The sequence below is a fragment of the Oryctolagus cuniculus genome, chromosome 10 (assembly GCF_051225735.1).
Source record: "Oryctolagus cuniculus isolate XC-2025 breed Fujian yellow rabbit chromosome 10, ASM5122573v1, whole genome shotgun sequence".
In the NCBI taxonomy this organism is placed as follows: Eukaryota; Metazoa; Chordata; class Mammalia; order Lagomorpha; family Leporidae; genus Oryctolagus; species Oryctolagus cuniculus.
Window position 1 is genome coordinate 14,980,756 of NC_142876.1, and position 25,137 is coordinate 15,005,892.

The 25,137-nt window shown below is 37.6% G+C and overlaps 1 protein-coding gene across 3 annotated transcripts in view; it reads right to left on the minus strand.

Annotated features, from left to right (window-relative positions):
- The window catches only part of SERPINB7 (serpin family B member 7), a 62,674-nt gene that overhangs the window by 25,203 nt on the left and 12,334 nt on the right, over positions 1-25,137 (minus strand). The window contains exons 1-3 of one of the 3 annotated variants that reach the window (XM_008261387.5): positions 6,302-6,416; positions 1,875-2,060; positions 163-213 (exon numbers count right to left, since the gene is read on the minus strand). In XM_008261387.5, the coding sequence (XP_008259609.1) occupies positions 163-213; positions 1,875-2,042 (219 nt within the window). In that variant the 5' untranslated portion in view covers positions 2,043-2,060; positions 6,302-6,416. 3 annotated transcript variants of the gene reach the window in all.

Genomic DNA, 25,137 nt, shown 5'->3' on the forward strand with positions numbered 1-25,137 from the left:
CAAATTAACAAAAATGTTATTTGAAATATCCACAATCTGGAAATCTAAGTGAAATTTGTTCTTTTAACTTAAAAGGCTAGAGAACAGATTTAAATATATTCATGAGAGTAAGTTTTCTCAATTTCAGCTCTTTTTCTTAAAAGAAAACCATGTTGTCTTTACCTGACTATTTGAAGAGTTTCTGTGTCTTGAGACAGTGTTGAAATAAAGCATCTGCAAACAGGATGCAAGCAGAGGTTATCAGAATCAAAGGTTTTATGGGAAACAGCAGGAGATTTTAACAATAAAAATGTTTCTTTCCCAATACGTGAATGTAACTGTTACTCCCAGCTCACTAATACCCTAAAGCTAATACTCTCCATGACTCCAGGTGCACATTAAGAGGCTCAAAAGGAGAGAAATTGCTTTAATATTTATCCTATTTCCTCTTTCCCATGCCTGTTTTCTTTTAGGTTCACCATGATTTTGGAATAGGTATTATTTTACTAAATAGTATAGTAACATTATTTCCACTAAAACATGCTTGTATGGTGGTCCGTCCACACACAGACATTAATATTGCATTGTATATCCCTCCCAGCTTAACTGAATGAAAATCTTATGTAAGAATGATGCAGTTTCCAGTATTGTCAATGAAATGTAATCATGGTGCTCACTCACACAACAAAACTCAGAATACTTGTAGACTGTCTTGTGCCTTTTTAAAAATGATGTGGCAGCTATAATTTTACAACTGGACCAATGCAGATGAGACCATCAACTCATGTGTTCATTTAACATTAATTTAAGTTTTACTTACCAGGTTTAGCCTTTTCATTTTTTTCATTATGGAATCACAAAACCCATCAGCATTTCCTACAAATTACTACCCATGAATTTCTTAAAATTTTTATATAGAATGGCATTAAGTTTTAATTAAATAAGTACAGAAATGCTATATCGTCACCATTTGAATACTTAGTCTTTCTCCTCCCGTGCCCATCCCATATTTTATAGGGGTCTCAAGATGTAGAGTTCCTCCTTTCAAGTTATCAATAACATGAAATTCAAAATTATTTAATATATGCCTTATTTTACCCAATATATTTCTTTGAGCACAGAAATTCAGGTTTTTGCTAGCATTTCTGTCTGACTTTTGATCTATACACACTGACTCACTTAAATGATGCACTAAACAAATTTAATTCGGGTAATCATTTGTATTTATTGAATTTTTAAAACTATATTTTGTGTATCAAAGCATACATGTAAGAAAAATCCTTTTAAATGAGGAGAGGATTTTTTCATGGTGATAGCTATAAAATATCTCCGCCCAAAGCTAATTGTTTTAAATGAATCCCACTGTCACTGCTGTCACCTCCTCACCAATACTTGCTGTCCAAGTAGTTGTGGAATCTTAACTTGATGTCACACTTCAGTGGCTTCTGGCAAAAAGAGATTTCAGACGCTAGGTCCTTCTGTTCTCCTGTCTCAATCATATCTACTCAGTGTTTCTTAAAAGTTAGTGTGCACCTGAAGGCTTATTAAGCCCCATACTGCTGGGCAGCACACCCATGTTTGAGAGGGAGTATTTCTGTTGTGGGGCCCTAACACTCACATTTCTAACAAGTTCTTCAAATGATGTTGATGTTACTGGTCTGTTAAACACTCTCTGAGAACCACTGCACTAAGGAAAATAATAAAGGCTGTGGTTCTGGGAGAACTCCCGGAGTATCAAGCTCATAAGCAAATACAACCAGCTGCATGCTATCTTCACATCTGCACATCAAGATGTGAGAAGTGACATCTGTGCCTTCCTGCTTCCTGGCATTGACAGAGACCATTGCTGTGAGAACAATTTCCCCCCACAGTTTACTGTAAAAGCCAAGGCTGACCTTATCAATCTGAGCTGCACAGTCACCTCTGGCACCCAAACGGACCAGGGCCAGGGCAGTGAAGAGGCTCAAAGAGGAAAAGAACACATTTCCATTGCCGTGATTGTTATCCATCTCTCTGAAGAGATTGAAGCAAAATTCTGCATTTGCTGCAGCAAGGGAGGCCATGGCGAAACAGAGTGCAGCCTAGGGAACAACGAGAAAATTAAATTAGCTCTGAGTACATTTCCTGGGAATGTGGTGGTTTTTATTTCCATTTTTTTCTTTCAATTTAAAGTTTCAAAGCTTCAGGCTTTTTCAACCTTGGGTGTAATCATTGAGTAACATAACAGAAAGGAAAATGTTTCCTTGACCCAGCCTCCTTGTCATACTCTGAAACTATCTCCTCTGGAAAAAGAAATGACTCTAATACTCTTATTTTTCTCACACTGATATCTCTTAGTGCAACATTTCTACCAATGCTCTCCTATTCATATCCATGACATAGCCCTGATTCATCTTGATGTGGCCTTTCTATATTCAAAGGCCTTTTAACAAAAAACATCTTGTATTTATTTGTGTATTTTACTTGAAACACAGAAGACAGGAGAGACAGACAGAGCTTCCACCCATTGGTCACTCCCCAAATGTCTTCAAGAGCTGAACCCAGGAACTAGAAACTCAACCTAGGTCTCCCACACTGGTACCAGGGACCAAAATACTGGAGCTATCACCGCCCCCTCCCAGGGTGCACTTAATCTGGAAGCTGGGACCTAACCCAGGTGCTCTGATGTAGGACGCAGGTGTCCCAAACAGCCCCTTAACCACTACGCCAACCATCTGCCCCTAAATGGCCTTTAAACTGCACACATAAATAGTCATAGGGATTACTAGTTCTCAGATCATCCCATATTTCTACACTGAAATAGAGTGAAAAATCCTGCTTAAAGTAAATATTACAATATTAGACAGACTTTTCTTTCTTTTCTTTTTTCGAGAACAAAGCTAGATTTATTGATCCCACTACAAGGAATCAAGAAAGCAGGTCAAGTAGGCACTGACTATGGTTCCCTGGACAGTTTTTTCAAGGCATTATATAGCCTAAACCATCTGATATTCAATAAGATGGTAAAATTTGGAGGTTTAATACCATCATGGCTAATTACTATTACGGCTGCTATATACATTCTTACAGTGATCATACAACCAATTTATTTGAGGACCAATCTTGATTTCAAATATCATACATCTTTGTACCTATAAGCATGTTTATTTTGTTGATAGTCTTCTAATTTTAACAGAAATTGTGATTATCATAATAGTAATTAGCATAAACATGCACACAACTTTCCCCAACACAGAGTTTTAGTCTGTGCTAGAGAAACTCAGTACAGTGAAGAATTTAGAATAAAGGATTAAAATGAGATTGCCTTTGAATTCTTGGCAGTGTTATTCCTGAAATTTAGAAGGCTACCACCACTAAGGAATTATTCAGGGACCTGCTCTTGTATTTCTTTGCAGAATTCCTCCACAGTTCAAACTGATCTTTATACCATAGTTAGGGCTGCCTCAGATTAAAAAATGAAACTCTAGGGCTGGTGCTATGGCATAGGGGGTAAAGCTACCACTGGCAGTGCTGGCATCCCATTTGGGTGCCAATTTGAGTCCCGGCTGCTCCACTTCCAATTCAGCTCTCCGCTATGGCCTGGGAAAGTATTCCTCGGGCTGCACCCACATGGGAGACGCAAAAGAAGCTCCTGACCCCTGGCCTCAGATCCGTGCAGCTCTGACCATTGTAGCCATCTGGGGAGTGAATCAGCAGATGGAAGACCTCTTCTCTCTCTCTCTCTCTGCCTCTCTGTAACTTTGCCTTTCAAATAAATAAATAAATCTTAAAATAAATGAAATTTCATGCATTGTCCAATTTTAAAGTTGCCATTGGGTTGACTTTGTTTACATCATAAATAAATACCTTTTAAAATTACAAATGAGATTGAAGTGAATTTTTTCCTTTTTATATTTTATCAAATGAAAGTTTTTGTTGAAAACAATGCGTGAAACCAAAATTCTTGTATAATGCCTGATCCGAAGTACACATTCAGTGGATTGAAGCTGCTGCATGTAGTATCTATAAAATGCTAATAACCTGTTCTGTCATAAAAGTCAACAAATTGGACATTTCCAGAAAGAGTGTTTTTGAGAAACTCAACACCCTACACTCCGAAATTCGAAGTCTGAGAATGTCATTGAGCCAGGAGACCATAACCAATGCTGTTGTTCAGCTATTTATAATTCGTTACGTCCCCTATTTCTCAGTTACAACCCAGGAACAGAGTAAGAAAGTTGCTCACAATCAACAAGTCTTTTACTCCAAGAAAGAATATCTATGTGCTTTTAAATTAAGTTTATTTCCTATCATATCCGCATATCCAAGGTCAAGAGTGGCAGTTGGTGGGAGCTACAGGAGAGACCTGACTGATTGGGGGTACACAGGCTGGAGGTGATAGGCTCCAGGCAGCTTAGTGGGTGACATTGGCAGAGTCTAAGGTGTCCCCCAACTTTTCAGAGACCTAAATCATATTTTAGACCTAAAAATAACTTTTTGATGAAATATAGAAAAAATAAGATGAAAATTAACTAGTGTACAATTCAATATATGGAGATGAAACATGAATTGGTTTTACAGAAAAGCATGAGCCAAGACATTCCTAGACAATTATGAATTCTTAGGCGGTAGCTTTTATAATATGGGTAGCACTAAATAGTATATGCTTAAACACTCTTCTACGGACATGTGCGTGCATGTTGGAAATAAATTCCAAGAGATATGTTCCACTTCACATACTTGCTTTTATTATTTTTCTCTATGAATGTTCACTGTGGGTTCCAGAAATGAAAGCAAGACTTTTTATCCTTCTCATCAAATATAAACTCTAAATCTCACTGGAAAATAGATAACTATATGAATTGCTCTACATTCCAATACTCACCTGGTAACAGCTGAATAAAAATTATCATGGTACCAAAACAGTGATTTTCTTTTTTCCTATAATTACTTTCATAGCAACTAAGAAATGAGCAAATACAACACCAAAACAAATCAAATGTAAGCATGCCAACCAATACCAAATGACTTGAATCCTGGTTAATTAACTAAAAACAACAAAAAAGGAAAGCAAATTACATTAAATTTGCAGAAGATGTCAGTGTGACACTACATTATATGCACCTGTTCAGAGATGGAAATAAAGAAATTACAGAACAACTGGCCTTAGAGAATAATTTTTCATTTTACCATAAATGTGATATATTTTATGCTTCTTGCATAAATATTTTATCTTAATATAGAAGTAAGTAATTAATTTATGATTTTCAAGTTAACACAAATTAGAAAATATTCATAAAGTTTTTAAAAACCCACACTTCAGACTTTAGAATTTAAAATCCATGGCATCATGAAGTCTGATTTTTTTGGTAGTTTATTTAAATCTGAGAATGCTTTTGTCCATTTGTTCCTGTCACCAATATAGTATTTGTGTCAAAATAACAACAGAGAAGAATACATTCCTCACTGAAACATTTTTAAAGTCTACTAAAAAAGTCAAGAAACAAAATTATTAAAATAAGACATAAGAAAAACTAGAGATGAAATGCATTCAATAAAACATAAATTACAATGAAAATATTGCATAAACATAAACTTATTATACCAAAAGAAAATTATGTACCTTACATGCTTAACAAAAACATCATCTTACTTAGGATAATTCTGACAGTACAAGGAAAATGAATCCTAGTTCATGGAACATTTCTGGAAATAAAGCTTTTATATTCGCTGACTTAAAATACACATGGAGGAAAGTGAGTAACTAATTATCGAACATGCTTAGTTTTTATTCCTATCATTAAATCATATGCAATGCTCTAAAGATAGTTACTGCTCTATAGAAATATTTTCAAATCTTTCCATTTCTTTTAAAAACATATTTTCAAAAGTTTATAAATCGCTAATCTGATGAGTACCTTGCTGTGTAATTTAAAAAGAGTTCAATTCTAATTTCAAAGATTAGTATACTCCAACCTTACTGCCTTATATAACAATATTGGCAATACAGAATTTAGATTTGTAAATAATTCCTCATTTATAGGCTCAAAGATGGAATCCAAAGTTCCGACTGGGGGCTGCTGCCCTGCACCGTGGTATGTGCCATTCCCCCACTGTTCCTCTTAGCTTTAGTCGCAGGCAAGCCAAAAGGGAGAGAAGCACACTACGAGAGAGTAATTCCATTAATGTTTGAGGAGTTTAATATCTCAGATACAGAGAAGCAGCCAAGATTCGTTTGTTTCTCTCTTCCTCTTTCCCTCTCCTGTTCGCTCTCGCTCTCTTTGCTTTCTCTCTCTCTCAGTGTCTTGCCAGACTTTAAGTTGTGGGCTTTAGAAATATTTACCTTCCTGTCTTCATAGAGGGAGTTAGCAGCTGGTTGGGTGAGTCTGAAAGAGTTCCCTGCATTACTCTGAAATATAAAGCCTCTGACTCAGACACTCCCTACGTCCCTTTGTGATGACCATGATAGTTTTAAATAATGTCATTAAAGTGAAATTATGTTCAGCCCCTTTATAGTGAAATTAAAAGATATTTTGGAGTATTAGCTATGGCTCCAATTCAAGGTATTCAAAATAGATATTACAAATGAGTCAAACTCTGGCATAACTTTTTTGTATTTCCTATCATATGGTATTTTTGTATGGTTTATGTAGAGAGTCCTACAACGTGGCACTACTGGCACTTTTTATGTGTGGAAATTCAGCCACTAATTTTGGTTATTGTTTCTTCAATCCTTCTCCCTCTGATATTGATATATTAAGAGAAATGGGACAGAACTCCACCTTCAAGAATTTGTACCCTAGTGCCCATAAATACAGCCATCATAGAGAAGCAGAAACGTAGTGCTGAAGTGTGAAGAAAACAAGACACACAAAAGAGCCAGCATGGTGCTGGGGCTAAGATCCGGGGAGCCACTGCATTTAGGGAGCCAGGTGATCCTTTTAGGAACCACAGCGTTCTGCCTGACTTGATCTCTTCACTTCACACATCATTCCTACAAATGCTTGTCCACTCTGCCCTCCATTCAACTGTATCATTTAGTGTGGAAACTCAGTATCTTAATCATTTGAAGGTCTCTAAGATGAATATTCTATCAGAGGGGTAGCTGAACATGGTGATCTATCTCCTTCAGAAGAGGAATATATTAATTATGGAAAGATGAAAACTCCATTTTAATGCACTTTAACACCAAAAATATTATGCTGTGAAATGTGTATCATAACACAATATTTAGCTCAACTGTGAGTACAATTCTTACTTGTAATTACTTAACTATTGAGCTAATAGGACCATATGATATATCTCTCTGGATGTGGGATAGGGAGCAGAGTTTTCAAGAGGCACATCAATCTTCCATGAAAGGCAGTCTATAGATAATCTCTAAAAGAAAAAGGCAAAACAGCAAAATGAGCATATTATTTAGGCACTGGGGAAGGGACAACTAGAGGCATTAGAAGCAGGTGAGAGTTGCCATTCCTGTTACAGGGGAAGCAGAGAAGAGGCAAGGGAGTGGGGGGATGGGAGCTGTAAGCAGTGAGCTGTTTTACACAGGCTTTGCGGTCTCATGGGGATTCCTTACTACTGAGATCATATACTAGCTGGAAATAAAGTAAAGGACAAATTACTGATCTGGGGACAAATCCAAGCTCAGCAACTCTACTAGCAACACTACTACCTTCAGCAGGTACCTTGATTTCTCTGTGCCCCCATGTTCTTATCCATAAATTTAGAGCTCATATCAATTACAACTTCATTTTATGCGTGAGTATATAATCACCAGCATGGGTTTTGTTAAAGGATAGGCCCTCAACAATTTTAATTCCCCTCTTTTACCTCCGCTCCAACACCTCTTTGCCTTTATTAGGTAGTATATTGTATATTATTACCAAAAAGGTAAGAAACTGTGTCACTTTGACCTTTGATATACAGCTCTTTACTTTCTGAAATATAGGGTCTTTTTGCTACTATCCCCCAGTGTTAAAATTCCATTCTTCTGAGACATATAATGCCACGGTTTCTTTGTGGCAACATTGATCACAGGAGGAGTGGGAAGGGCTTTTGGTAATAATAGGCATTGAGGAGTGAAAGCTCAGAGTCAACAGTTGCAAGAAGGAGTGATGGATTTGAACATGTGGAGGGAATGGCCAGGGTAACCAACTTGCCCGAGTTTTCCTGCAACCTTCAAGGTTTTAGCATCCTGGGAGCCCTCTCAGTACTTGTTACACGCTCCATGGGGTCCATTTCCTTCCTTCAGCTCCAGTTCCCAGAGCTTCCCACAAGAGGTTTGCCTATCTAGTATATTTCAGAACTGTGCTCCATACCAGGACACAGTCACTCAATTCCCATGATCTTAAGGCACACAGAAAGTATTCCTGACCCTAATGTATGCCCTCATCTACTCACTGATGCCTGAAATCACCATGACAGTAGACAGAAGGTTTAGGAACCAAATAAATGAAGCACAAAAAAAGACATATGATATAATTCCCTTATGAAAAACCCAAACCAAGCAAAACTGTGTCTTTAAATATACTTCCTTATGTGGCCTAACCATGTCAAAAGAACGAGTCCTTAGGACCTTTTAGTGGAAGGAGAAGTTTTGTCAGTAAAGAAATGGGAGAGAGATGATTTAGAGGTTCTACAAATATGCTCTCTGTTGAATTATATTCATATGTTGAGAGTGCCTTTGTGTATCCAAGTTATGCTTCATAATTTTAGAAAGTTATTCAAAAATATAAATAAATCAAAAGCCTTAGAGATAGGATCATGCCATGTTATATATGAGAGGTCTTCAAAAAGTTCATGGAAACATGTATTACAAAAAAAGTATGTGTGACTTCCACAGTTTTGCTTCAAAATAAGCCTATATTTTAGATCCATTTTCCCACAAACTTTTTAAAGTGTGCTTATATATAACTGACAAATGACCCACTTTTGAGAACAGAATCAAATGGAGAATGGCTGAGAATCCATGCTAAAGATAAACAATTAGCAATTGGGTAAAGAATAGGATATAAAACAAGACCTGGAAGGCTTGTAACTGTAGCCCATGATGGAGATCAGGGGTCAAACACAGTCTTTCTTCCTGCAGCCTCCAAACTTAAGCAGATATGTTAATGGGGGAACAAGCAGTACCAACCCAAGATAAATCCTCCAAAGAAGTGAGTTGGAAAGATTTCAGGGCTCTATGCATGGCCATTGGCCATCCACATCATTCTTGAAATTCAAAAGTGAATGATCTCTCATAACAGCAGACAGGTGAAGCAGACTTGCATCACACCAGTGTCCTTACACTCAGAGGCAGTGATGCGAAATTTATCTTCCTTCTGTAAGTGAGCAGTGCTCATTCACAAAGAAAGTGTTTCCACATAATTCTGGGCAGTGAAGTCCTAACTGTTCACCCCACACACTTAGGAAGATAACAAAGAAGTGAGGTGGGAACATGGTTTTCCACTATCTGAAGCACCCAAGTAAGCATTTCTAGATAAAATGGTTTTGTTCTAAGATCCTTAGATTTGTATTAAAAGTCTTTGCATGGGTTCAATCTGCTCCCTGACCAATTACCTGATTACTGATGTGTAGACCTAGCTCCTGGGATGATTTCCCTATGACTCAGAGCACAACACTGTCCTGAAAGAAGTTTACAAGCATTGAGCTTTTGCACCAGGTTTCAAAATAGTGTCTGACTAAGGCAGTCGTTATGTGGTTAATTTAGTTTGTATGTGAATCAGATTTAAAGAGGTAATTTTCCCATCTCTGTCTCTATCATGAAAATTTTTTAAATGTATTTTTAAAATTCTGTATTAAATGAAGCTATTTTACTGTAATCATCCAAACAAATTTCAGAATCAAGAGAATTTATCACCTGTCTCAAAATATATCCCTTTATTTACAGAAGGGTTTATCAATAAAATATGTACAATTACTAAATGTTCACCAAAAAATATGTCTGTTATTGTGATTATTTGTGCTTTGTATATATTATGAAATGTTACACTGTAACCCATGAAATATGAAAGTATGTCAATCCAAAATTTTTAAAAAGAAATAATTTTTAAATTTTTGAAATCAAAATACTAACAAACTGATTTTTTCTTTACATATTGCATACATGTATTGAGTGCCCCATAAATAGGTACTCCATACTGTACCCAGTGAATATGTATAATTAAAGTAATAAGTATATAAATAATGGTAGGATAAAATAGTTATTGATAGACCAAAGCAAGACAGCAGTGGTTGTGAGTTTATTATCCAGTTTTATTGCAAAATATCACTGACCTCTCATAACCAAATTTCCTTCTATCCTGTCCTGTGTAAATTTGCTTTTAATAATGACCTAAAAGAGAATTTGCTATAATGTCCGTCATTCTTCAAGCTCAGATATTCCTCTGGATCCTTTACTTTCTTGGATGTCTTCAATGTGTACTGTTTCCCATGCTTCCCTCTTCCCTCTTTTTCCCTGTTTTCTCTGGCTTGGAATTTTCCACGGTTACATCTGTTGCACTAGTTATTTCACCTGACTTCTCAAGATACCTACCTGAACTATGTAGCTTCAGATGGTAGCTGAAACTTGGGGTGTCAGTTCATTCTTGTCATCCTGCCAGCCTCTCCTCCACCCTTGTGATCTGCACCACCCAGATTCTGTCTGCTCTAACACAGGCTCAAGTTCGTTGAGGTGGGTTTGACCTTGAAAAGTGGCCAGATGGAAGGGAGGTAGATTGAGCTCAATTGATTGCTTATACTTTTGTCTTCTCAACACACCACAGAGGGGCAATAAGGTATTTCAGTCTCATCCCTCCTGTCGTGATGTCAAGCTCTGTGTTGCACTCACCTTCACCTTCTGTGGACAGAAACCTGGGTCTTCTAAATTTCCAAAGTTTACCCAAATGACTGGCCTTTTACTGTAAAAATCTATTGCTTTAAGAGGTACCATCATAGAACTGTTTTTTGGCTCAATCGTGTCTAGTTTTCTGTCTCTCCCCAAAAGAAGAGAAAGCTGCTAACTTATCCATTATCAAAAAGAGAAGTTACTGATCACTCCCCTAACAGTTTATGTATAATAATAGGGAAAAATGGAGTTACGGAAATCCCTGAAACTTAATTTGATTTAGCAATTGTAGTTGCAGTAAAGCTTTTAATGGAAAAAAGTCATTGTTAAACTGTTAAATGTTTAAAATCTTTCATGTCCTCTGTATTCTAACTGCAGTGATGAGAGTTAGCTGAAGTATTTCTAACCCCACAGGTTTTCTATTTTTTATCCATTATAAGGATAAAGTACTTTCAAGTGGCAAAGTAGTCAGCAGATTAAAAATTATGGACCCAAGTGACACACAAACTGGATAATCCTCCTGAATTACTGAGAGTCAAACCATAATTAAAGGTCTACTCACCATTGTTTTCTTCTCCACTTAACCTGAGACATGCCTCCCACCTTCTGTGTGCAACAGTTTATTTACAACTAGCCAACCACAGAGTGACATAAATCTACAAAGGAAACTAAGCTATGGAAATTGGCTTGTGGCAATTCTTTTTCCTTGCCATAAATTAGTGACCCAAATTTCCACAGACTTTCCAACTTCATGAGCACAGATGAGGCCTCAAGATTGTAATTATCTAAATTTTATATCTGTTGTCCTCACTTACATACCCAGAGCTGAAGTGTGCTATAAAATATGATGGTTCCCAAGGAAATAAACATGCCCACTGGCTACAGCCAAAATATGGGACATCCATCTTTATTCCTTGCTGGCTCCATATCAATGTTCTTGGTACCCATAAAGCAGGACTGTCATTGCCAAGAATACCAATTCCTGTGCCCTCAAAGATGTCAGCTCATGGAGGATTCGCACCAAAACTTGGTCTCACAAAAAAAAAAAAAAAAGGGAAAAAGGGCATTCCTATACTTGGAGTACTGTGTTGTCAGACACCTAGTGGGGTTGCCTATTGTTCCTGTATCTTTTACAGCTTCTCATCTAAACCATTTCTAAGGCTGATGCTTATTTTGGGCCAAAAGAGTAACAAAGACTTTTCTATGTTTCTTAATCCACTCCCTCCTGTACCCATAGCTAGTCAAGCATAAACATTTATTTTATTGTTTCTTGCCTGAGTTAAAATTAACAATTATACATAGGCACTTTGAGGGACTACCAAATCATTAGGATTACCAAACCATCATATGACTTTCTGTGTGTCTCTATTGTTACCACTGATTTTTTTTTTTTTGACAGGCAGAATGGACAGTAAGAGAGAGAGAGACAGAGAGAAAGGTCTTCCTTTGCCGTTGGTTCACCCTCCAATGGCTGCCGTGGCTGGCGCGCTGTGGCCAGCGCACCGCACTTATCCGAAGGCAGGAGCCAGGTGCTTATCCTGGTCTCCCATGGGGTGCAGAACCCAAGCACTCCACTGCACTCCCTGGCCACAGCAGAGAGCTGGCCTGGAAGAGGGGCAACCAGGACAGAATCCAGCGCCCCGACCGGGACTAGAACCCGGTGTGCCAGCGCCGCAAGGCAGAGGATTAGCCTAGTGAGCCACGGCACCGGCCACCATTGAATTTTATACCTCTAAAATTTTATCTGAAGCATATTCTCCTATAATTATCCCCAAATGAGTCACTAACTATCCATTTTATTTTGTTTTTAAAATTTCCATCTTTTTAAAATTTATTTGAGAATTAGATAAGGACAGACAAAGGGAAACATTCTTTCTGCTTGTTGTTCACTTGCAAAATGCTCACAACATCAGAGCTCACAACATCCAGGCCAAAGCCACATGGATGACAGGGACACAAGTATTGGACCATCACTTGCTATCATCCAGGATGTGCAAATGCAGAAATCTGAAATCAGGAAATAGAGCCAGAACTTGAACCCAGGTATTCCAATATGGGATGTGGGCATCTCAAGTAGCATTTGAACCATTGTGCTAAACACCCATCCCTACCCTATATTTCTTCTTTAAAGATATTACATAGAGTGATTTTTAAATTTTCACACCAAAAAGTCTTGAAAATATTTATAAATAATTAGAGGAATGCATCCTGGGTCTTCCACATGGTTGGCAGGGATTTGAGTATTCAATTATCATTTTCTGCCTCCATGAGTGAGCATTAGCAGGAAGCTGGATCAGAAGTGGAGGATCCAGGATTTAAACTAGACACTCTGATATGGGATACAAGCATCCTAAGTAGCAAATAACCACAGTCCCAAATTCCTACCCCTTACAAAGTTTTTATACCTAAGAGTGCACAAGATATCTAAATATTAAAATAAAAAAACTAAAATTCAATAAACAGGGTGCCCACAGTTGTAAAACTGTATGCTAGACACTGGGAAATATAAACCCCTTCAATCCTAAAATTAATCATATTCTTTTTTTCTTCTCCCATATTTAATAAAAGGATTATTAGATACAGTTGAATTAATGAAATTATCTGGGGTAAAATGGAACAAGTGTTAGGACAGAATGGCAAGCAAATGGAAGCCCTGAGAAGGGAATAATTAGAAGAGGAAATCTTAAATTAGATCTGGCCAAGGGAAAGGAAGACGAGAGGCATTATAGCGAGAAACAGCGGCACAAGTAAAAGTCCACTGGAATTAATTTACATATATTCCAAGAATACTTGGCAAATAACAACCCAATGCTCAGCAGTGGAGGCCCTTCAAGTTCTGTTTTCTAGGTGGATGATGATATCATTAACACAGAGAGAGAATTCAGCAGGAGTATGCATGATGGAGGTAGGAAGAATATCAAGTTGGGCTTTGAACACATTGAATTGGAGATGTTCATAGGACATCCTGTTGGAAAAAGTAGTTGAAAATTCAGGTCTGAATATAAAATCTGGCTAGAGCTTTATGGTTCAGCTGAGGATATAAAGTTCTTGGTGAAAGGATCTAGGAGAAGGGACATGGCAAAGTGTGCTAGATTTGAAGTGGTGCCAAAAAAGGATGACCTGGTCTTCTTAATTATTTCAGATTAAGAGAGATTCTCTACACACCCCAAAATATGTTAGCTTATTCCCCAAAAGCTGAAGTCAGTTGTGTTTTGCTTGCTTGATATTTTTTTTGTTACAAATTCCAGGCATTAGAATGTTTTATACAATCTCTGCTTACCATACCTAATGCTCTTAATCTATTTATTTGAATAAAATCTTGTAGCAGCAAGTTCCATGGCTTAATTGTATGTTTTGTCATGGTTAATTCATTCTAAGTGATTGCATGTTAGTTCTATTTTTATTTCTTAATGTATTATTTGTTGTTTTAATGTGGGAAGGGCACAAAGGAATTCAATTGGTCTACATCTTTTGTTTACATGTAAATATTTATCCTACCTGTTCTTCTTGCTCTACATTTTCGCTCCACTTTCTTCTTCTCTTTCTCTCCTATTTGCAAAGTGAATAACCTTAGCTTTCACTTCATGATAAAGACTATGATAAAGTATTCTCAGATATTGAATGAATGCAATCATTGAGACTTCCTATAACCTCCTCTCATTAGAATTACAAATGCTGGAGGCCTTCTTGATTTCTACTTATCTGTGCTTTGTCATTCTAACATGCTGCTATGGTCATATTCAATAGAATAATGAATGATAAATTCCCAAATAATTAAGCCATCAATGTTGCTTATTAGTGATCTTTTCTATTTGAACATTTTAAGCTATACGATATTTACAAACAGATTGATAAAGAGAATTATCCAATTCTATCCTTGTTTAATTTTATAAAAATATTTTAACTTAGCATATAAAATTATACATATTTCTGGGATTCTATGGGATATTTTGCCACATGTATACATTGTGTAATATCCAATCAAGTCAATATATTTATCTCTTTAAACATTTGATATTTATGGCAAAACATCCAAAATCCTGTCTTCTAGTTCATTTTGTTTTGTTTAGTATTTTATTTTATTAATTAATTTTTTAAGGAATACAAATTTTATATGTACAACTTTAGTAATATAGTTACTCCCACCGTACCCAACCTCACACCCACATTCTCACCTTCTCCTCCTCCCTCTCCCCTTCCCAGTACCATTCTCCATTAAGATTCATTTTCAATTAACTTTGTACACAGAAGACCAACTCTACACCAAGTAAAGATTTCAACAATTTGCACACACATGCACACACACACAAAAACAAGTATCGCAGTTAATTCTCATAACAACTCATTGAAGACAGAGGTCCCGCATGGAGAGTTAGTGCACTGACTCCTATTGTTAATTCAGCAACTAACACTCTTGTGTATGACATCAGTGACCACCTGAAGTTCCTGACATGAGCTGCCTAGGCTGTGGAAGCCTTTTGAATCCACAAACTCTGTCAGTATTTAGAGAATACCATAAACAAAGTGGAAGTTCTCTCCTCACTTTAGAGAAAAGTACATCCTTCTTTGATGGCTACTTCCTTCTGCTGAGATCTCACTCACAGAGATCCTTCATGTAGGATATTTTTGGCCGCAGTGTCGTGGCTTTCCATACCTGAAATGCTCTAGTTTATTTTTAATAGAGAAATACATGATACATTGACATTATCTATAAAACACTACTATGTAATAGAAACCCAGGACTTCCTATTCTTAATTAGCTATAATCTAACACCTGTAATTAGCCTTTGAGGTTTTCTACATACAAGAACATGACATCTTCAGACAGCAACCATTTAGTCTTCCTCTTTTCTTATTTGGCTGCTTTTTTAATGCTTTCTCTTGCCTAATTGCTCTGGCTAGGATTTACAGTAGTGTATTTAATAAAAGTGGTAAAAGTGGGCGTCCTTGTATTGTTATAGTTCTTATAGCATTAAGACTTCAAGTTTTCTACCTTCAATGGGATGTTCACTTTGGTTTGTTATATGTGGCCTCAATATTTAATTTGTTCAAAATTTTTATCATGAAAGGATGTTGAATTTTGTCAATTGATTTTTCTGTATCTATTGAGATGACCACATAATTTTTATCCTTTATCCTGTTGATGTGGGTGGCATGCTTATTGATTTGCATCTGTGAACTATCCTTGCATCCCTGATATGAATCCTACTTGATTATGGCAAATAATCTTTTAAAATCTGTCATTAGATTTGATTTGCTAGTATTTTGTTGAGGATTTTTGAATTCATACTCATCAAAGACATTACCTGTATCTTTCTTTTTTGGCTGAGTCTGGTTTGGGTTTCCAGGTAATGATGGCCTCCTAAAATGAGTTTGGAAGAATTCCTTCCTGCCACCTTCTATTTTTGAAATAATTTAAGGAAAATTTGTATTCATTATTCTTGAAATGTTTGGTATAATTCAGCAGGTAAGTCAGTGGGCCTGAAATTTTCTCTGATGGAGTTTTTATTACTCATTATTGGTCTGTTTATATATTATATTTCTTCATCATTCAGTCTAGGTAAGGTATATGGTGATTTGTCCATTTCTTCTACATTATCAGATCTGTTGCTGCATAATTTTTTGTAGTAACCTCTAACAATCCTTTGCATTTCTGTGATATCGATCACAATGTCTCCATTTTCATCTCTGATTTTAAGTGTTTGAAACTTCTTTTTTTCTTAATCTAGCTAGTTATTTAATTTTCTTTATATTTTCAAAAAGCCAGTTCTTTGATTTATTTTTTGTATTGGATTTTAAGTCTCTATGTCTTTTATTGGTGCTCTGAAAGTTTTGTTTTTTCTTTTGTTCTATTAATTTTGGATCTGATTTGGCTTGTTTTTCTAATTTGTTCAAATGCAGTGATAATTTCAGACATTTAGTTGCGACCTTTGTGCTTTTTTCATGGAGACATTGATTGCTATAAACATCCCTTTTATTACTGCTTTTACTGCATATTATAGATTTAACTATGATGTGTTTCCATTTCTATTAATTTCAAGAAGTCTTAATTTACTCAATTCTTCCTTGATTCACTGCTTTTCACAAGTTGTTTATTTCCATGTATTTGTGTAGTTTCCAAAATTTTTCTCTGTCAATGATTTTTAGTTTTATTATACTCTGGTCATAAATAAATACTCAATGTGATTTCTAACCTTATAAATATGTTGAGACTTACTTTGTGACCTACATTATGATCTACCCTGGAGAATGTTCTATGCATGCATTGTTGAGAAGAGTGTGTATTCTGCAGCTTGAATGGAATATTCTGAAGATGTCTGGTATGCCAAATTGACCTACAGTACAATTTAACTCTGATGTTTCTTTGATGATTTCCTTCCTAGATACATATCCATTTCTGAAAGTGGACTGTTAAGTCTCCTACTATTATTTCATTGGAGTTTATACCTCCTTTAAATATTAATATTTCCTTATATATTTGGGAATTCTGAAATTGGATACATGTATACTTCATTTCATCCTCACTTATAATGTTTCTAGTGTTCACACAAAATATATGAATGGTGTACACAGCATTTTTACAATACTAGAGCATTCTGAGTTTGTATAGTTACTCTAACCAGAGAGTTTTCTGATATTTCTTATTTGTTAGCTTCTCTTTCGGTTTGAATGAGTCCCTTTAGCATTGCTTGTAACATAGGTATGATGGTGATAAATTCATCAGGTTTTGTTTGGGACTGTCTTTTCCTTTCCCTATTATCTGAAGGATAACTTTATTCGGTACAGTACTTGCTAGTACAGTATTCCTGGCTGGTCATTTTCCCCTCAGAACTGTGGGAGACTCATCAGACTCAGCTGGGAAGGTTTGTGCTGAGAAGCAGTTTGCAGTCCAGTGAATTAAGACCCCTTTGTGTTTCAGTTGCTTCCTTTTTGCAGCTTTGAGAATCCTCCTTGTCTTACCTTTAGAGAATTTGATAATGATGTGTCTCGCAACACATTTGATTTAGGGTGAATGTGAGTGTACCTAGACAGTTGTATCTTTCTCTAATTTTGGGAGGTTGACTATCATTATCTCTTTAATAGCTTCTTTACCCCTTTAATATTCCCAAGTCACTCTTAAACCCCAGTATTTGCTATTTTTATGCTGTCCCAACATTTCAGCAATTGTTTTTATTCCTCAATTCTTTTTTCTTTTCCAGTGTGTGTTTTCAAATGCCCTATCTTCCAGCTTACTAATTCTTTCTTCTATTTCATCTGTTCTGTTACCGATGTTTTCTACTACATCATTAATTTTTGTTAGTGTACTCTTCAGATAAAATATTCCTGTTTGATTTTGTTTCATTACTTCCACCTCTCTATCAATTCTCTATGTTAGAATCGTTGCTCCGTGTTCTTCTGAAGTCTATCCAAGCATTTGAAGCTTCTCAATTTCTGGATGACTGGTTTTCTGGCATCTTATTTTCTTCTTTAGATGAAATCATGTTTCTCTCAAAGTTCTTGATGCCTGTTGGTATACAACATCATCCTCACATTGAAGAATTGTATGCATCAAGCTTTATTTGTGGTCATCCCTCCGGAAACTCTAAGCAGTCTGTTTATTTTCTCTGAGTCTATAGATACTTCTGCTATGCCAGCAATAGATAGGACCCTGTGTTTTCAATCCTGTGATACTATGCAAGCTCAATTTTTTTTCTAAATATTAGTTGATGTATTGTACAGAATGAACTAGGAGAGTGCTAAAAATGAGCAATCTGTTCCTACAAATCCCTCTGGGGCCTGCGATAAATTCAAATGTGCCCTGTGTTCACCAATGCCATAATCCTAGCTCACTCCTGAAGTCAACAACCCACTGAGACCAGTACAACCTGGACTCAGGACCAAAGTCTACCCTGCTATGGTCTATTTGCTACTGCAATGAATTCATTGCCTCACATCCCTCCTATAAGCCACTGATACTGTTGGTCAGATATAAGACTGATCAACTGGAGCCAAGGTACTCTGACACTGAAGCAGGTCCAGAGGCTCTATCTGCAGGAACTGGCCTGGGGACAAGGACCAATAAGATCTGTTTAGTATTGTACATTACCAGTCTGGAACTGAATCTCAAAAGTCCTGTGACTCCTTGCTGCAGGTGCAGCCTGGAGGCAGGAGCCGCTTGGCTCAGTCTGACTGAATTTTATTATAGTGCACCTGGCACTGAGAGTCAAGCCCTTCTCCTTCCCCAGGCAGAGGCATCTTCCTCCATGCTGCAATCAGAGCTGGGGAATCAAGACTTACACCACTAACAATAGAAACATTGATATCATGAACGTTACACCATTTCTGTGGTGTTCTTACCCAAAGTACATGACCTCATTCTGATGAAAAGCATCATAGAAGCCCAAATTGAGGAACGTTCAACAAATAACTGGTCAGTAGTTTTCAAAAGTATTAAGGTCATGGCAAAAAAAGAAAAATAATGAAATGTCAGACTGCAAGAGTTTAAAACTATAAACGCAATGTGGGAGCCAGGGTAGGATTCTAGTGAGAAAAACAATGTACTAACTGGTGAAATTTTGCCTTGTGGATTATCGTATCAACTATTTACTATTAATATCAACACTATTTACTCAGTTTTGCTCATTGTACTATGCTTATCTAAGATATCAGCAGAAGAGGATGGTGGTGGGAGATGTAGAGGAGCTTTCTGACCTGATTTTTGCAAATTTTGTGTAATTTTAAAGAAGTCAAAATAAAAAATACTTTAAGAGAAAAGCAAATTATTCTGGTTGTTATATGAAGATTGGATTGGAAAAGACGACAATGGAAACAAGAACCTTGGGCATCTAGCATGTTCAAATAAGAGGAATGATCATGACTTTGAACAGAGTTCTAACAGTGGAGATGAGGAAAAGCAGGTGAATTTACTCAATGTTGAGGAATATTCAGCAGAACTTACTGGAAAATTGGATGTGGAAGGTGAAGGAAAGAGTAGAAGAAAGAAGCACTTCAATCAAGATTCTCTGGTTGAGTAACTAGGTAGATAAATGTCATGCTTTTTATTTAAATAGGAAAAACTGGAGAGAATTAAAAGTTCTGTTTTGATAATGTGATAATTTGAACCATCATCTAGATGGTTATGTCAGTAGATAGTTATTCCCAGTCAGGTTGTATATCAGAACTGGAATTGGGAATGTAGCAATTAGCATACTGATCATTGCAACTCCCTGGCACTGAATGATGTCATGTAGGAACAGACACCAAATTGGAGTAGAGGACCATAGGAGGAGCTTGGAAGTCCTCCAAGTTGAAGGAGGTGAAGAGATGAAGCCAGTAGAAAGTACTAAAAAAGAGTCACCAGGAGAAAAAGGAAGTCATTGGTCCCAGAAAGAAACACGTGGAGAGCGTAGTCATCTGGGTTAAGTGATTCTGGGAAAGCAGTTCTTGTGAGCATAGAGGAGAGATCATGAACTGAGTACTAAATATGTAGCTGTGAGGACCGAAGTCCTGAACAGTGAACCAAGAAGAGAATGGGAGGTGAGGAGACATTATTATGGACACCACTTTCAAGAAGTTTTGATATTAAGGATATTAAAGCAATGTAGGATCAGTATTTTTTAAACTGAAAGATACTGAAAGATCTTGTTTGCTCACAGGAATAATCTAATAGAGGGATAATTAATAGGCTAGAATGGTGATGGAATCAAAAGAAAAATGCTACAATGGACAGGCTATAACATGATTCAGAAGAGCACTAGCAGAAGTGTAGCCTTTAATAGAAAAATCTGCCCAATGAATCATCCCTGGACTGGCATGTTCAGGAAATGCTATACTATAATCGCCCATTATAGTTTTTTATTCAACAATTTATTGAGTGCTTAGTATAGTGTGAGTATGCATTTTTTACAAAATAAAACATAATTCCTTGTTTAACAAATTTAGGATCTAATGCAAAAAATAGGCATTTTAATAAATATAGTCCTGTGGCTCAGAATGTTAATTGCCTACCCAATATTTTTTTATCTCTTTTCCTTCTAAATAAACCAGATTTTTTCTTTTGACAGGCAGAGTGGACAGTGAGAGAGAGAGACAGAGAGAAAGGTCTTCCTTTGCCGTTGGTTCACCCTCCAATGGCTGCCGTGGCTGGCGCGCTGTGGCCAGCGCACTGCGCTGATCCAATGGCAGGAGCCAGGTACTTATCCTGGTCTCCCATGGGGTGCAGGGCCCAAGGACTTGGGCCATCCTCCACTGCACTCCCTGGCCACAGCAGAGAGCTGGCCTGGAAGAGGAGCAACCAGGACAGAATCCGGCGCCCCGACTGGGACTAGAACCCGGTGTGCTGGCGCCGCAAGGTGGAGGATTAGCCTAGTGAGCCGCGGCGCTGGCCCAGATTTTATAGAGGGAAGCCTTTGTGTCCAGTTAAACATTCTTTATTTCCTGCTGTCCTTGCAGATGAGGTGAACATGTATCTACATTCTGGTCGATAATAATACAAGTTGATGCTGCTAGGTGGGGCTTCCAGTAGACTTTTGGAAAATAAAGATGATTCAGTTGTTGTGTGCCTGTCTTGTTCTTTGCTCTTTTCCTGCCTTCTTGCATGGAATGTAGGATGCTGGGGGTAAACAACCTCCTTGTGATCAAGAGGCAACCATGCAAGAAAGAACAAAGAAATCAGAGACTGTTATCCCCATAGCTTTGAGCCACTAAATGGAATGCCAGAAATCTCTGCTCTGACTCTGAACTTCTACTTACATGAGAAAACACTGTTTATCAGTAGCTCGAAATGTGCCAAATTAATCCTAACATATGAAACACAGTCACACACTAATAAGAGTGTACTAAAGTTTTAAAAAAAATGGTTTCTAGAAAAACAATAATGGAATGAGAATCACTCATTTAGACTGCACAGTCAAGGGAAGCCTTGCCAAGGAAATAATAACCACTGAATGGGGGCCAGCGCTGTGACGTAGCAGGCAAAGCCACCGCCTGCAGTGCCAGCATCCCATGTGGGCGCTGGTTCGAGTCCTGGCTGCTCCACTTCTGATCCAGCTCTCTGCTATGGCCTGGGAAAGCAGTAGAGATGGCCCAAGCCCACATGGGAGACCCGGAGGAAGCTCCTAGCTCCTGGCTTCGGATCAGCGCAGCTCCGTTGCGGCCAGCTGGGGAGTGAATCAATGCATGGAAGACCTCTCTCTCTCTCTCTCTCTCTCTCTCTCTCTCTCTCTTTCTCTCTTTCTCTGCCTCTCCTTCTCTCTGTGTGTAACTCTGACTTTCAAAGTAAATAAATAAATCTTAAAAACCACTGAGTTATGATTAAATTGTGAGTAAATGTAAACCAGGTAGTTTTGTTGGGGAGGGAGTAGTGAGGTGAACTGGAAGGGAGAGAGTATCTGGAAGGGAGAGAGTATCTGGAAGGGAGAGAGTATCTGGAAAGAAGGAGCAGCAAGAAGAGCAGCATGTGATATAAAGGGCTCAGAGAATGAGGCTCAGATGATGAGAGGCTGTGCACCATCAGTGGAACTTGGATTTTATCCTCAGTGGGAAAGGAAACCAGGAAATATATTAAGAACGAAAATGGCTTTTTCTTATTTTATTCTTTATTTATTTACTTGAGAGACAGAGAGCTCCAATTAACTGGTTTAATATTCAGTGTGGGTCTCTCACTTGGGTGGCAGGGACCCAAGTGTTTGAGCCATCACTTGCTGCTAGCCAGGGTACACATTAGCAGGAAAGTAGAACTGGGGACAGAGTTGTGACTCAAACCCAGGAACTTAGTCTTCCTAAATTGTGTTTTATATACCATGTCAAAGGCCTGCCTCTGTTTTGCTTTATAAAGAACACTCCAGCTGTTCGTAAAGAACAGATCAGAATTGGACAATAATTAAAGCATAGCAAATAAAGTGAAACAAGCCGGTGTCGCAGCTCACTTGGCTAATCCTCCGCCTGCAATGCCGGCACCCGGGGTTCTAGTCCTGGTCAGGGCACCTGTTCTGTCCCGGTTGCTCCTCTTCCAGTTTAGCTCTCTGCTGTGGCCCCAGAAGGCAGTGGAGGATGGCCCAAGTGCTTGGGCCCTGCACCCGCATGGGAGACCAGGAAGAAGCACCTGGCTCCTGCCTTCAGATCGGCGCAGCGTGCTGGCCGTAGCTGCTATTTAGGGGGTGAACCAACAGAAGGAAGACCTTTATCTCTGTCTCTCTCTCTCTGTCTAACTCTGCCTGTCAAAAAAAATAAATAAATAAACAAATAAAAAATAAAGTGAAACAAAACAAAATAAGAGGTTGTTTTTAACAGTCAAGAAAAGACATAATAGTGATGTAGCCCAAGGAATGACATTAAAGATGGGGGGAAGTAACAGTACTTAAGAATATTTTAGAGGTAGAATCTGCAAGCAACATTGAAGGATTTGATATAGGAAATGAAAAATATGGAAGAAACAAGACAGAATTTGGATTTATAGCCCTAATAGTTGAATAAGTGTTCAAACATTTATTAACATGTGGGAAATAATGGAGAATACTGTGATTTAGAGACTTAAGTTTGAGGCACTTGTCTTGATAGTCTGGGAACATAAGAGAGTCTTAATTTGTTATGCAAATTTGGTCCTGGAAGTTCCAAGAACAGCTGCCATCATCGAAAGTTAAAGGAAAGGACCCAATGCAGAGTACAACCACTCCAAACATTTGGGGGTTGAACAAGGGGGTGTGGATCCATCACAGGAGACTCAAAAGGAGAAATCTAAGAAGGAGAGACCTGGGTGTGGTGGTTTCAGTGAGTTCAAGAGTTGAGAGTCTTTTGAAAAAGAGGGAATATTTAGGATGTTCCAAGAGGGCTGCTGGGAAACTTGTCTACTGGACTCAGTAATACGGTGCTGACCTTACAGCGTTTAAGTTTGGGCACAACAGTGGAAGTGAGGGCTATTTTGGGGAAGGATAAAGATCGAATGAGTTGAAGATATGAAGAAAGCACGTGCTTGATCACTCTTTCAAAAGGTTTGCTACAATCATAAGCTGAAAGATTCACTGCTCCCTGGAGGGAATACGGGTCAATGATCAATGTGTGTTTTTAAGATGAGTGTCAATAGAGCACAATTAGACCTTGGTAGGTAATGACTGAATCAGCAGAAGGAAGTTAAAGATGAGTAAGAAAGGAGCTGAAAAAGCTGAGTATTTTTATTAATCATTTATATTTGACCTTTCCTCTGTTTTTCCACAGAATATTTAGCCTTTAATTTATGCTAATTCTTTAGAAATATAAGAATAAGAAATTTTATTTACCATAAAGAGATTGTTCCAATTATTATTTGCCTTTTAATTTTTCAGTGATAATTTTTGCATGAACATAATTTATATTATGTTAGTTAATACACATATGGTTTACTGTATACTATCTTTAAAAACTGCTTCTTTGCTCTGTGATTTGATGCCTAATTATTCATCCAGGTGTTTGGTTTATTCTTTTTTAATTTTGTATATGATACGATTAAATATTCATATTAGTAACATTCATAAATAATACTGTTATTATTTATTTAAACCTCCTTTTCCCTCAAAAATCTGTGACATTCATTCTTTACAAGCTAAATTTTAATTACATAATAATCTATTTCTAAGCTATGCTCTGTGCCATTTATATGTCCACTTGTCGCCATTAGAATAGTCTAGTTAAAGTATGTTTCAGGGATGGGTGTTTGACACACTGGTTAAAACATCACTTGGAATGCCTGCATCCCATGTTGGAGTACCTGGGTTCAAGTCTTGGCTCCACTTCTAGTTCCAGCTTCCTGCTAATGTGTATTCCGGGAGGCAGCAGATGATAGCTAAAGTACTTGGATTCCTGCCATCCACATGGGGGACCTGGATTCCCTATCACTACTCTACCCCAGGCATTTGGAATCAAGGCTGTAAATGACTGAGACACATTCATCCAAGCATATCCAATCAGCCATTAGTCACTAGAGTCTAGCTCTTGGAAGAACTCATCTCTTCTCCTCTGAAGGTTGGGTAAGTTTCTCTGTAGAGCCTGTCTTTAACTTAGCTCATACCATATAAATGGCATGCGGAGTTTCTGCTTTCATAACTTGTGAAATGCTACACAATTGTAATTGTAATGCAATTCCTTATTGTGACCTATTTAGTAACACAGGTCAAACTTGTTCTTTTCTGGGCTCCTCAACCTGGAAGAATTTCTCAAGTCATGGAATTCTCAAAGTGTCACATGGTGAGATGTAAGGACTTAAGATGGCAAAAATTAATCCTTGCTTTAGTAAAATAACCTAATTAGTGCATGATGTGACAAAGGACATGGTCCTTAACAAAAGAAACTAATTATAGTATTTCTTTGCCCACTGGCCAGTAATTTCTCGCTCACTG